Raw genomic sequence first — 15,473 nt, forward strand, 5'->3', positions numbered from 1 at the left:
TTCGTGTGTTAATAAGTACCCAGCATTAATCCATTGCTTTTTAAAATGTTTTTTTGTCTTCCATCTGGTGTGGTGGTGCTCTGTGCCACCCTCACCTGCTCAAAGTGCTCTATTCTTCAGTTACCTGGGGTACTGGAAGAAATGAGGAGGACTTGGATGTATCAACTGTGCCCGGTGGAGGGTAGACGACCACCTGGCCTATGTCATTCAGACTTTCAGGATGCAGAAACTGATTACAGTACCATCAGACCTACTATATGACTTGCTCGCTTCTGTCTTCCGACCGTGGCCATCCAGAGATTTATTTTTCTCCTATGGCCATTGTAGGAGTTTTTTATTTTCCACTTCTCCGTGTCAGCTGCTCAAACATTCACATTCAGGAATCAAGAACTTCATACATCCTAAATCAACTGAAATCGGTATGGATTGTTTTATTTGCTTTTGTATCTTTTCATTAACTTTTTTACTTTGCTGGGGTAAAATGTAGATACATACTGTACTATACTGTATATATTTATTTTTATATATATTAGTTAGATCTGGTTGTTCTTTGTTAACCTTAACGTATAAATGTATAAATATTTTAATTACAAAACCTTTTTCTGATAAGAGGTAACTTTGTTTTACACTTTAGTGGTTAAATTTTGCTTAACAATACCTGGTTGATTTTGTATATTATGACTAATATACTTACATTTATTAGAAATTATCATAGTATTAATTAATGATAGGCAGTGCTGTGGCACAGTGGTAGCGCTGCTGACTCGCAGTAAGGAGGCCTGGGTTCGCTCCCCAGGTCCTCCCTGCGTGGAGTTTGCATGTTCTCCCCGTGTCTGCGTGGGTTTCCTCCCGCAGTCTAAAGACATGCAGGTTAGGTGCATTGGCGATCCTAAATTGTCCCTGATGTGTGTGCTTGGTGTGTGGGTGTGGGTGTGTGTGTGCCCTGCCCGGGATTTGTTCCTGCCTTGCTCCCTATGTTGGCTGGGATTGGCTCCAGCCGACCCCCGTGACCCTGTGTTAGGATATAGCAGGTTGAGTAATGACTGACTGACTAATTAATGATAATAATCCAAGTAAATGTGGTATATCTTTGTTTTTGTTGATTAATTTGCAGAAAGCACCTTGAGCTGCATGTAAATTTGTGATAAGGTGCTATATAAATAAAGTTATTATTATTATTATTATTATTACTATTATTGTGCTGCTACAGCAGCCTGTATTAATATTGTTATTAGCCAGTTTTGGTACATCCCTACCCCCCCCACCCCCACTCCCTTTAATATGATATATATTGGTATGTAGCTCCCGCTTTGCTACTGGTGCTGCTTTAGTCTTAGCTTTACATCTCACAATATTGTATTTTAGGTTAAAGAAATTGCAACGTTCACACAGCCCCGCCGTGCTACCCATCCTGCTTCAACAGCACCTTCGCAGCCCCGTAGTGTAGCAGCGCATCCGTCGACCATAGAAGGCTCATTACCGCCGACCTTGCAACCCCATCTCGCAACACGTCCATCAGCCATAGAAAGCTCATCACCGCAACAACGAGTTCACTCACAGCCCCGCCGTGCAGAGCGTCCTTCAGAAGGGGACCGATCTCTAAGCTAATAGAATAGTATTCTTAGTTGCAACAGCTTTGGAGACTGTATGTTTTAATGATTATTTGCATGCATTCTACATTGAAATACCCAAAACAAACATGTATACCATTGTTGATGTTGAACAACTTTTGCTGCCTAGATGTTTTAATTTGCTAATGACATACAGTTAGGTCCATGAATATTTGGACAGAGACAACTTTTTTCTAATTTTGGTTCTGTACATTACCACAATGAATTTTAAATGAAACAACTCAGATGCAGTTGAAGTGCAGACTTTCAGCTTTAATTCAGTGGGGTGAACAAAACGATTGCATAAAAATGTGAGGCAACTAAAGAGTTTTTTTAACACAATCCCTTCATTTCAGGGGCTCAAAAGTAATTGGACAAATTAAATAACTGGAAATAAAATGTTCATTTCTAATACTTGGTTGAAAACCCTTTGTTGGCAATGACAGCCTGAAGTCTTGAACTCATGGACATCACCAGATGCTGGGTTTCCTCCTTTTTAATGCTCTGCCAGGCCTTTACTGCAGCGGCTTTCAGTTGCTGTTTGTTTGTGGGCCTTTCTGTCTGAAGTTTAGTCTTCAATAAGTGAAATGCATGCTCAATTGGGTTAAGATCAGGTGACTGACTTGGCCATTCAAGGATTTTCCACTTCTTTGCTTTAATAAACTCCTGGGTTGCTTTGGCTGTATGTTTTGGGTCATTGTCCATCTGTATCATGAAACACCGCCCAATCATTTTGACTGCATTTAGCTGGATTTGAGCAGACAGTATGTCTCTGAACACCTCAGAATTCATTCAGCTGCTTCTGTCCTGTGTCACATCATCAATAAACACTAGTGTCCCAGTGCCACTGGCAGCCATGCATGCCCAAGCCATCACACTGCCTCCACCGTGTTTTACAGATGATGTGGTATGCTTTGGATAATGAGCTGTTCCACGCCTTCTCCATATTTTTTTCTTGCCATCATTCTGGTAGAGGTTGATCTTGGTTTCATCTGTCCAAAGAATGTTTTTCCAGAACTGTGCTGGCTTTTTTAGATGTTCTTTAGCAAAGTCCAGTCTAGCCTTTCTATTCTTGAGGCTTATGAGTGGCTTGTACCTTGCAGTGCACCCTCTGTATTTACTTTCATGCAGTCTTCTCTTTATGGTAGACTTGGATATTGATACACCTACCTCCTGGAGAGTGTTGTTCACTTGGTTGGCTGTTGTGAAGGGGTTTCTCTTCACCATGGAAATGATTTTGCAATAATCCACCACTGTTGTCTTCCGTGGACATCCAGGGGCCTCATGTATAAACGGTGCGTACGCACAGAAATGTTGCGTACGAACGTTTTCACACTCAAATCGCGATGTATAAAACCTAAATTTGGTGTAAAGCCACGCACATTTCCACGGGACCTCATACCCTGGCGTACGCAATTTCTCTGCTCAGTTTTGCAGAATGGCGGCACCCAGCGTCAAAGCAGTGCTACAGTTCCTGTGTGGTCACCCTTTCTTTCTTAGATCCACATTCCTGACGCGGCTTTATAAATACACTGAAACTAACTGTATATTGTTTATTAGTGTAATGCATCTGATTGTAATTAACCTGCAGCAATATAATGGTCCAGGGAATAGCCATAGTATTCCAAATACCATAACTGCTTTAGCATTGTTACTCTCACTGCATCTTCTTCTTCTTTCAGCTGCTCCCGTTAAGGGTTTCCACAGCAGATCATCTTTTTCCATATTACTCTCACTGCACCACTCAGAGTATTTATATCACTGTATCTGAGTGGGGAATCACAGCAGCAGCTGATTGGAAAGAGAATTGTCAGGAATACAGCATGAAGCAGACGCTGCCTCAGCCACGGCAAAACACTTCAAAGCCTTTCCTGTATCAAGTCGCGGTTCAGAAAAAGTTTCATCCCAAGAACTATAAACGCACTCAATCAGTTCATCAAGTGCTCCTTGTAGAACTGTTTGTAGTTATAAGTACAATTACCCCACTGTAAACTTGCACTACAGTTATAATATTGCACAACCTGAGCCACTTTATAAAGCGCGTATTTACATATGATGACAATATCATTTTTAAGATGAAATGCAGCAAAATATGTTGACTATATTATACAGATAAAACTTTAACTTCATTTAAATAATCTGTATTGTTAATAATTAAGCATGTGAGGACACGGTGCCGCAGCGCTAGCTAGTTCACAGATAGCTCCTCCATTGCGTTGTATTCTTGCTGGTGCTGACGCGACACTGGTATGATAGATAGATAGAATAATTAAATATGTACTACAAAGATATTTCAATGTTCCTTAAAAGTTTTGAAGAATCGGCATTCTAAGCTTACAGATGGCTTCACGTCTATTACACAGCTGATTGTGTGGCGATTGGGTATTTGGAGAAAGAAAAGTAAGGACAGGAATTGGAGGTTAGTACATTTGAAAGAGACAGTACTTCTGTAATAAATTATTTCATCGAAGGTCATGCATGGCGCAGCAAGCCTCTTGCGTGAGACATGAACAAGCACTGCACCACCATGTTCCCATGTTTAATAACATGCTTTCATTCCTATCATCATGAAAAAGATATCACGTATACATCTCAGTATTTTAATTATTCAGAGAGTTGTAATATCACGAATGTAATGGATTATGTGTCCTGTCAGAGAAAGAGAAAGCCCGTTTAAGAAGCAGGTAGTGATTCACACACAGAGCACAAAGAAGATCAAATACAGAACAAAGCATTTAACGTGCTACTTTAGTTACGATGGGATTTGAGAAATTAGTAAATTAAACGATTTTAAGATGAACTTTACGATGTTCTACGTTAATGGCAAAATAAACTACATGATTAAAGTGGAAGTTTCAAGATTAAAGTTGACATTTCGTGCTTTTTTCCCACTGTGTGCCTATTTTTTTTGTCTGTACCCTAATAAGCTTTCATATGACACTCAGATGGTGGGCTACGACTCGCCTTTTCACGGTGACTTTGATATGTGACTTCTTTTTTTATTTCGGGCACTGTCGACTTTGTGAACTTGAGCTTTCAAGTTTCTCCGACACTCTGTCACTTGATCAACTTCCTTTTGTTTTTATATCACTGTTTAAACCAACAAATAGTACGTTTTTTCTTTGCCTCCACTTGGTATTCGCTGAAATTCTTATATTTTCCCCCGTGCTTTTCCCATTGTCTTTTCACAGAAGGCTGAGCTTACAGGCTAGTTATATTGATTTGCATATTCAAAGAGGCATAATTCTGGGAGGAGTTGGGGCGGGACAGAAGGCGTGTGCACGTGCGTTACTTTTCACGCTGATCGAGATTTATGTAGCGGAAGAACGTGAAAGTTTGCATACGTACAGATTCCTTCATCTGGATTTTTCTGTGTGTACTGTAGAAGAAGAATGTTCTCCTCAGCACCATGTATTTTGTGTGTTTAGTAAATTAGAATCTTTATAATAACTATTTTGTAACTTGCCAGTGAGAGACGCTTTGGCTTATGAACTAACAAAAATATGTTATTCCAGGGTTCAGGAGAAATAGTGTCCAGATGAATAAAATGTAAGCTGTTTCTTGTTTTTCCCTTTCTCAGAGTGAATGTTTCAGGGACAAGGTCACAAGGCTGCAGAAAGTACATGTGGTTTATGCAAAGGCGTCTCTCCTGTGCTTAGCTTCCAAAACACAGATAATGCTTAGCTCAACAGACATATTGTTTAACTTTACTGTTTTGATAAGGATGTTCTTTCTGTCTTATTAATCATGAGATGCTAAAGTATAAAAAACCCCTCCTGGCTTTTGATCAGGGTTCAATTGAGCTTTGCGGCAATAAGTTATACTCTTTTGAATCTCTAGTTACTGCGACTCCGAATGAATAAATAAAGTGAATTGAGAAAATATTATCTGTCTGCTTTCCAGTGTGCCTTTTTCGTCCACAGTTTGCATATTCCCGCTTTTGTGCTTACGCCGTATCATAGTGTGAGTTCTACGCACAGCGTTATACATGAGGCCCCAGGTCTTTTTGCGTTGCTGAGTTCACCAGTGCTTGCTTTCTTTCTCAGGATGTACCAAACTGTAGATTTTGCCACTCGTAATATTGTAGCAATTTCTCGGATGGGTTTTTTCTGTTTTCGCAGCTTAAGGATGGCTTCTTTCACCTGCATGGAGAGCTCCTTTGACCGCATGTTGTCTGTTTACAGCAAAATCTTCCACAGGCAAGCACCACACCTCAAATCAACTCCAGGCCTTTTATCTGCTTAATTGATAATCACAGACTTGCCCACACCTGCCCATGAAATAGCCTTTGAGTCAATTGTCCAATTACTTTTGAGCCCCTGAAATGAAGGGATTGTGTTAAAAAAATGCTTTAGTTGCCTCACATTTTTATGCAATCGTTTTGTTCACCCCACTGAATTAAAGCTGAAAGTCTGCACTTCAACTGCATCTGAGTTGTTTCATTTAAAATTCATTGTGGTAATGTACAGAACCAAAATTAGAAAAAAGTTGTCTCTGTCCAAATATTTATGGACCTAACTGTATAAGACAGATGAGTATAGCTGTGTTTTTTTTTGTGCTATGTTGTCATTTATCTTAAAGATGCCAGTGTTTGATTTACCAAGTTCCCATGAATAGTTATCATTTTTGAAGGTGAATGTATGTTTTCCTAATGGATTTTTTTCCAAGAGTGAAGTTAACAGCAATGAGCCAAATAAGGGCAATAAAGATAACATCCCACAATCACAATGGCAGGCTACCTGGACATTCCATTCTGCATGGTCTATGGGTATTTCGTCCTGTATGTTAGTACTTGTCCTATAAATACTGTATATACAGTAGGTCATTGCTGGCAGGTAGGAATTCAGTGAAACCGGTATGTGCTGGCAGGTGACAGTAGTTTACTTTCATGTGGAAAAAGGGTAGAACCCTAGCCAGAAGCTGCCACCAAAATCATCGCATCCATTGTTTTCTATGGCAGGGTCCCACATGGAAACTGCTGGCTGTTGGCCAAAAGGGTTTTCTCTGTTCATCTGCCCACCTTTCATGACCTCTTTTACCATGGTGCACAAAGATAATTTAGTTTTGGGACACCTACTAAATGTATAGGACATTCAGCCCTTTGGAAATCCATGTTTTCTTGTTGTGGGGCTATCTCTTGTTGGTGTGTATGGTGTGTATGAACTGTGTGTCTCTGGTTTATGTCTTCACAAACTAAAGGATGTGTGATCTTGTTTCAGCTTGTGTGTGACTTTTTATTGGGGGAAAGTTATTTTATTTGTCATAAAAAGCATGAAAATTCATTCTTAGAAGCAGTATATTTTTGTTTTTGGCAAAAGGTTATAACATTCTTTGTGAAAGGCTCACATTTATGCAGAGATGTTAAGCAATTGAGCTCATGTGAACTTATTTTGTTTCAAGATATGTAATGTAAGAAAAGGGCATGTTTCTTTTTAATAGAAATAAAGTGAAAAAGATTTATTTTGTTATTGAAATGTGCTGTATATAATGTGTGTATATGGTTGTGTATATAATGTATAAATATGTATAACACAGAAGAACAATGAATATTTTTTAACAATTTACATGTTGTGTTTCATTTTAAATGAATGGATAATGTTTGTATTTGTACATCGAGAAAGCAAAAATTCAATCTAATTGTGCAAAGTTAAGTTAACACTTCTTCTTCTTCTTTCGGCTGCTCCTGTTTGGGGTTGCCACAGCGGATCATCTTGTTCCATATCCTCCTGTCTTCTGCATCTTGCTCTGTTACACCCACCACCTGCGTGTCCTCTCTCACCACGTCCATAAACCTTCTCTTGCCTGGCAGCTCTATTGTCAACATCCTTCTCCCAATATACTCAGCATCTCTCCTCTGCACATGTACAAACCAACGCAATCTCTCCTCTCTGACTTTGTCTCCCAACTTTCCAACTTGAGCTGACCCTCTAATCTAATCATTTCTAATCCTGTCATTCCTCGTCACACCTGCTGCAAATCTTAGAATCTTTAACTGTGCTACCTCTAGCTCTGTCTCCTGCTTTCTGCTCAGTGCCACCGTCTCCAACCCATATAACATTCCGTGTTACTCTGAATTGTTGATCCCAAGCATTTAAACTCATCCACCTTCACCAACTCTACTTCCGGCATCCTCACCATTCCTCTGACCTCCCTCTCATTCACATACATGTATTCTGTCTTGTTGTTACTGACCTTCATTCCTCTCCTCTCTAGAGCAAACCTCCAACTCTCCAGGGTCTCCTCGACCTGCTCCCTATTCTTGATACAGATCACAATGTCATCAGCAAATATCATAGTCCACGGGGGCTCCTGTCTAATCAAGAGTAATTGATACACTAGCAGGAATTACATTTTCAATTATTTACAAGGAATTCAAAAGTAAAACAGAGCTTGGTCCGCATTGCCGGCAGTAAGTCGAACCCGTTTCCAGTGAGAGTTGGACTCCGCCAGGGCTGCCCATTGTCACCGATTTTGTTCATAACTTTTATGGACAGAATTTCTAGGCGCAGCCAGGGTGTTGAGGGGGTCCGGTTTGGTGGACTCAAGATTGGGTCACTGCTTTTTGCAGATGATGTTGTCCTGTTTGCTTCATCAGGCTGTGATCTTCAGCTCTCTCTGGATCGGTTCGCAGCTGAGTGTGAAGCGGCTGGGATGGGAATCAGCACCTCCAAATCCGAGACCATGGTCCTCAGCCGGAAAAGGGTGGAGTGCCCTCTCAGGGTTGGGAGCGAGATCCTGCCTCAAGTGGAGGAGTTCAAGTATCTCGGGGTCTTGTTCACGAGTGAGGGAAGAATGGAGCGTGAGATCGACAGGCGGATCGGTGCGGCATCCGCAGTGATGCGGGCTCTGCATCGGTCTGTCGTGGTGAAAAAGGAGCTGAGCCATAAGGCAAATCTCTCAATTTACTGGTCGATCTATGTTCCTACCCTCACCTATGGTCATGAGCTATGGGTAGTGACCGAAAGAACGAGATCGCGAATACAAGCGGCCGAAATGAGTTTCATCCGCAGGGTGTCTGGGATGGATGGATGGATCAAAAGTAAAACAACACTTGAAAGACTTTATTTAACCGTTGTCACACACGTGCGCATGGGAGGCAGCTAAAGGGCTTGAGTAGGGACAGTTCCGAGAAATACCAGGATGTGGCAGAGTGCAGTGACTCTTTTTCTCCCCCGCCTGCAGACCATTCACGGGAGATTCCACCTGGTCCTCTTGACATCACTTCCGGGACCGAGCCAATGGGACCTTGCCGGCTCCGGCTCCTGTGATGTCACGTCCTGGATTGCACCAATGGCAGGAGACCTACATGAGCCCGACCCCTTTGACTTCACTTCCTGTCTTCCCCTTATAAAGCCTCCACCTTTTCCCTATTCCCTCAGTTCTGTTTTGGACTCGGTTTTGTGCACAGCAGTGCTGTATCAATGGAAAGCAACTTTGCAGCCAGGAAACCAAATTATACGGGTGGCTGCCCCAAACCTTTATATGACTCTGTCTCGAGTTTGTGACACTGTGCAATAAAATTCTCCAACACTAGTCTGTGTTATGTAGTGTTTATTTTTTCACACTTTTTGTTTATTTTTAACATTATTTGGTGTTGATTTAAATCTGAAATTTTAACACTGGTGGTTGACTTCAAATTACTTTAGGAGAAGTGGGACCATATGTTATCTGAGGTAGTGTTGAAAATGACTCTGCGGGAGTTAATTTAACACTGTGTATTGCCTATGCAAGAAATGGATGAAGAAAAGCACCATAAAGACATTTGTGTGTAAGCGCTTACATTTGATAATTTGCTTCCTCGCATCGATCCATTCATCAGACATCAAAGTACGCAGATTGATCTTGTTGGAGTTGCAAGCCTGCAGTCACATGTTGATAGTAAACAATGATGCACAAGCCACTCATATTTTTGCTGGTATTGCAACTTGCACACGCGTTATGTTAGTTTCTGAGGACGAGCTCCGAGGATGCATCAAAATAGCGCTGGGAATGAGTGGCAGCCAAGATGTGTGTGCATATGCATTCTCAGCATGAAGTATAAACTGGCCCATAGTGTTTGCCATTGCTCCAAGTTTAGTATCACCTGCAAATTTCACAATTTTACAAACTACATCAAAATCAATGTCATTAATATAAACTGGAAAAAGAATCGGTAAAAGGACAGAACCCTATGGGACTCCACTGAAGACTACACTCCACGTGAAATGATCTCTTCTTATGTGTACTCTTTATTTCCTTCCAGTTCACCAGCTTGAGATCCAGTTTTACAATTTACCTTAGATGCCAACAGCTTCTAATTTTAGAACTAATCTTCAGTGTAGGACTGTATCAAAGTCTAAGTTAATTGTGTACTATGCTTTGATTTTGCTTAGTTTTTGCAGTTGCCTGTTCAAACAGAAAAGACCGGTTTAGCAAAATCTTTTCTAATTTATCTCTTATTATGTTCTTCATAATTTTGCACGAGACAGAAGTAAGACTTAAGACGTAAATACCAGAATATATGTTGTCGCCGTTCCTTGAAGACTGGGGTCACATTTGCAACCTTCCAGTCATTAGGGACTTCTTTCTGAAGTGGCTTTCTCAGAAATTCCTAATAAGGGTGTCTAAATGGAAATCTCCTGACACATTTGAACTCTGGAAGTGTTCCTGATTAATTGCAGGGTCTGCAGACACATACACACAATACATGTTGGGTCAATTTTTTCTAAACATTCATGCCCTTAGAATGAAGATTATGACTTACAATAAGCACTGAAGAAGAGTCAAGGTTATTGACTCAGCAGCTTCATGCATGCAGTTCACTTCTTTATTTAAGTTTAATCAGCTATGTGTGTATTTCATTTTAAATACAAATATGCAGCAATTACCCTTTCTGCTTTGAGAAACTGAGATTAAAAAGTCAGAAAATCCCTGTTGTTTGATGCTAACTCTGATCATTAATCTACTGGTAAACTTCATATAGATTCAGTCATTTAAGCCCTTGAGATGTCTGAGGGGTCTAATAAAGGCTCTGAGTCTTTGTTGTTATACTCAATTGGTGATTAAGGATAATACTGCTGACCACTGGAAGAAGTTAGAAAAGAAATATTGAGAACTGGTCTGCTGTTTTTTTCATTTATTAGGTTACGGAATACAAGCATCCTTCAGCCCATCTATCCACCCATGCATCCATCCATCTGTGATCCCCTTTAATTCAAATTTAGTGTAACACAGACCTAGTACAGTATTAAGTGTTGGCTACTTTAATTTATTATTTTCTTTAGATACAACTATTCTCAGTGGAAATATCCATCCATCCATCCATTTTCCAACCCGCTGAATCCGAACACAGGGTCACGGGGGTCTGCTGGAGCCAATCCCAGCCAACACAGGGCACAAGGCAGGAACCAATCCCGGGCAGGGTGTCAACCCCCCGCCGGACACACACAAACACACCCACACACACACTAGGGCCAATTTAGAATCGCCAATACACCTAACCAGCATGTCTTTGTAATGTGGGAGGAAACCGGAGTGCCCGGAGGAAACCCACGCAGACACGGGGAGAACATGCAAACTCCACGCAGGGAGGGCCCGGGAAGCGAACCCGGGACCCCAGGTCTCCCAACTGCGAGGCAGCAGCGCTACCCACTGTGCCACCGTGCAAATATGCGTAGAGATAATAGTGTTATACATTACAGAACATTTTATTTACTGGGAAAAAGTTACATTTATTAATGCTATATCATTTACTGCTTCACAGTAAATGGCTCTACCATTCTGTAGATTCTCCCTGCGTGGAGTTTGCATGTTCTCCCCGTGTCTGCGTGGGTTTCCTCCGGGCGCTGCGGTTTCCTCCCACAGTCCAAAGACATGCAGGTTAGGTGGATTGGTGATTCTAAATTGGCCCTGGTGTGTGCTTGGTGTGTGGGTGTGTTCGTGTGTGTGTCCTGCGGTGGGTTGGCACCCTGCCCAGGATCGGTTCCCTGCCTTGTGCCCTGTGTTAGCTGGGATTGGCTCCAGCAGACCCCCGTGACCCAGTGTTTGGATTCAGCGGGTTGGAAAATGGATGGCTGGATGGATTTTGTAGATTCTGTAGGTAGGATGGTCCTCCCAGTGGTTGTGGTGTGAAGGTGGTTTCATACACTCTATTCATCCATCCATCCATTATCCAACCCGCTGAATCCGAACACAGGGTCATGGGGGCCTGCTGGAGCCAATCCCAGCCAACACAGGGCACAAGGCAGGAACCAATCCCGGGCAGGGTGCCAACCCAGCACAGGATACACTCTATTCACTATCTGTAATTTGGATAAAATTACTAAATTTCAATTTCTAAAACAGACCTTCCTGTTTTATCTTTGTTATTCCGGTTTCTAATTTTTTTTTATTGTCTTCTGTGACTACAATTTTATGTTTTTTAAGTTATTTTAAAATTTTCATTAATTACCTTCTTTCTGACTCTAACTTTAATAAATTTCCTGCTCCAGTTCTTCACTGCTCATACTTTTGAGAGTCTCTCCTGGAAGGATTGGGTCTAAACTGACCCTGATTGCCAACTTCATTGAAGTGAAAAAATTACTACTTGTTATGAGAAGGAGACAGGAACATGACAAAAAGCAGGTCTGGAGTGTGAGAACTCTAAACAGGCTACTAAAGCAAACCAAAATACCACAAAAGCCCCATCCTAATCCAGCTGGTCTCTAACGGCAAACAACTGGATAGGCCTAACTATAATCCACAGAGAATATAATCTTAAAGTTCAAAATGTTCTTAAAATTAACCAAACGGCCTCACAAGAGGATTAAACTGAAAGCTCTGCCTTATTTAGGCAATGTGTTAGAATTTGGTTTCTATTTCTCATATTTTTTTAATTTTCATTTTTTTTTTTGAGGGGGAGGGGGTTGCTGAGTATGAATTCAACATTTATTTCTAGAGTTTCCATTTGCTTTAATAGTTAAAAAATATTTTGGACAGTTTTGCCCACCTTTTCTATCATCAACACAATTTTGGTCTCCCATTGTTAAGGCACAAGGCAGAAACCAATCCTAGACAGGACGCGTGGGAAGAAGGGCGCACATAAAGTCACTCATATCAAGGCAGTTGGATGTCTTTATTTATCCAATCACTGACATCTTTTGGATGTGGAGTGGAAATTGGACAAAAAGACAAGAACACAGGGAGAGAAGAGTTAAACTTCACAAACAACTTTTTGATGCTATGAGAAATCTTATGGTTTCTAATGCCTTTTTGCTGTACTTGAAAAATTTGGCTGGATCGTATAATCCATCATCTTTTAATTATTAACCTCAACTAAAGACCAAATAAAACTTCATGTCAGTTGTCTGATCAACCTTGTAGTTTATCTCTCTTGCAAACGTTTGATCTTTTCAGATTTGAATTATTATTATTATTATCCATCCATTATCCAACCCGCTATATCCTAACTACAGGGTCATGGGGGTCTGCTGGAGCCAATCCCAGCCAACACAGGGCGCAAGGAAGGAAACAAACCCTGGGCAGGGCGCACACACACACACACACACACACACACACACAGACACACACACACACACACACCAAGCACACACTAGGGACAATTTAGAACCTGCATATCTTTGGACTGTGGGAGGAAACCAGAGTACCCTAACAAACAGAGAACATGCAAACTCCACACAGGGAGGACCCGGGAAGCGAACCCAGGTCTCCTTACTGCGAGGCAGCAGTGCCAACATTATTATTATTATTATTGTTGCTGTTGTTGTTTTCAAAACATATTCATTTCTTATAGATTAAATTGTTCTTAATTTGAAAAGTGATGCTTTGACACTGAAAACCGCTATTTATAGCTTAACACGTCACATTGTAACGTTTTGTAAATTTGTGGTTAATAGTTCCTTGGAACATAATCGATAAAAGACAAAAAACGCTTTTAATTCTATTCTAAAATTATTACGCATAGAAAGTCTACTACTAATGAGTTCACAAAGTTCACACAGTTGTGGCGCAATAGCTTAATTGGCACACCCCTTAAAACTTCGGTGAGTTATTTAAACTCCAGCTAAAACCAACACGTTTATTTTAACCCAAAAATATGGAGCTCTTCGGAACAGTAATTTTAGCAGCTATCGTACTGGGTTTGCTGTTTTTCTCTTTCTCTAAGAGAGACACGATTCGTTACAGTAACATGCCGCCAGGTCCGACTCCCTTGCCGATAATAGGGAACCTGTTGCAGATGAACGGTGGGAGACCGCATCTGAGCTTCTTAAAGGTGGGCGAATTTCGTGGAAAAACACTTGTGTGCAGGTCTGGAGCTCCATCATGTCTACACTGCAGTGCTTTTGTTTTCTCTCTAATCCACAGATGAGCAAAACGTACGGCCCCGTGATGACGGTTCACCTTGGTCAGCAGCCCGTGGTGGTTCTGGTCGGGTTCGAGGCGGTCCATGAAGCGCTCGTGAAACAAGCGGACGCATTCTCTGGCAGAGCTGAAATCCCGGTATTCATGAAGGTCAACGAGGGATACGGTAGTTGTCACTATTTGTGCTGATTTTGCTCTCATTTTAAAATCGATTTAAATTAAGACGACAGGTTTACGTCTGTTTATTCGGGCAGATGTTTTTGGTCTGCCTATGGCATACATTTGGGGTATACTGTCACCTCTTAATTATACGTTGGACACTGAAATGCGCGTATGGATACATTTTGATTATCACATGTGAACAAGTTATGTTTTCAAGATTTACATTCAGATTTATGTTTTATGCTGTATTTCGTTTGATTTAATTTAATTCGCCAAAATTCATACCGAGAAAAAAAGGTCAACCAAATTGACCATTTGGTCGTTTATTTGTTGATTAGGCACGCTGGTCGATTAGCGGAAGCGACAGTATGCACCACGCCAAAAGAGTTCATATCGGGGTTTCTGTTTTTCAGAACTACAGTATCTATTTTTTCTAAATGGGAAGCCGCACGCTTCTTTTAAATATGTAACGGTAACAAAAAAAGATTGGTAAACTAAAAGTAACAGTTGGAGAAGAGGGGGTTAGAGCAGGGAGTGTAGATACTGCTAAGTTTTCCGGGCCAGATGCACACACGTACGGGTCAGTGGCACAGAACACTGTAGAGATCTGCACGATACTGATTTTTAAAACCTGCACCGGCCCTGTCCCACGTAGCCTACACGTGGCCTCATTTGTCCCGCTCCAGGACTCATGGTCCTGCTCCCGCTTCCGTAAGAAACACATTGCTTTCTATTAAAGAAAAAAGTAGTGTATGGTTGATAAGCCTGTTTGGTTTTCCCATTTGGCCCAGCTGCCCTTTTAATTTTTTTAAGACGATTCTACTTCAAAGATTAGATAATTAGAAATACGGGACACTCTTAAAATCTCTCTCTTACAATATATATATATAATGCCCCCTACACACCCAGACCGATATATTAGCCTATATAAAAGTAGAAACATAAGTTAAAAACATAAAACGAGGATTTTAATGGGTTATGAGTAAAACAAAAGTAAAATCATTTGAGAATTATTTACCGAAAGTGCAATTACATACACCACAGTTTGCTTCAAAATAGCTTCTGATTTGTTTGATAAATGTCCATTCGTTGGAATATTCATCACGAAATTTACTTATGTTGTGGCATCTTGGGATGGATGGATTAGTTTTTAAGTTAAAAAAAACGTGGGCCGTGACAAGTATAGTAACAACACACTTTGTGGACAGTCGCTGTATGTTGCAGTGCTGATACAGAACTGCACAGCAGCGCGGCTGGAGAGCAAAACTGTAAGAGTGTCGCTGTCCTCACCCAACCATAGCAACGGAACAAGCTGCAATCAGGCAGTAAACACTAGTTTCCTCGTTGCATTTGGGTTATTTT

General features: G+C 41.0%; 1 protein-coding gene across 1 annotated transcript in view; it reads left to right on the forward strand.

Annotated features, from left to right (window-relative positions):
• The first annotated feature begins 13,647 nt into the window (after nucleotides 1–13,647).
• The window catches only part of LOC114647993 (cytochrome P450 2B19-like), a 63,694-nt gene continuing 61,868 nt past the window's right edge, over nucleotides 13,648–15,473 (forward strand). Inside the window, exons 1-2 of the mRNA XM_028796758.2 lie at nucleotides 13,648–13,860; nucleotides 13,953–14,115. Of these exons, the coding sequence (XP_028652591.1) occupies nucleotides 13,684–13,860; nucleotides 13,953–14,115 (340 nt within the window). The 5' untranslated portion in view covers nucleotides 13,648–13,683. The remainder of the gene's footprint in view (nucleotides 13,861–13,952; nucleotides 14,116–15,473) is intronic.

The sequence above is a fragment of the Erpetoichthys calabaricus genome, chromosome 1 (assembly GCF_900747795.2).
Source record: "Erpetoichthys calabaricus chromosome 1, fErpCal1.3, whole genome shotgun sequence".
Taxonomy (NCBI): domain Eukaryota; kingdom Metazoa; phylum Chordata; class Cladistia; order Polypteriformes; family Polypteridae; genus Erpetoichthys; species Erpetoichthys calabaricus.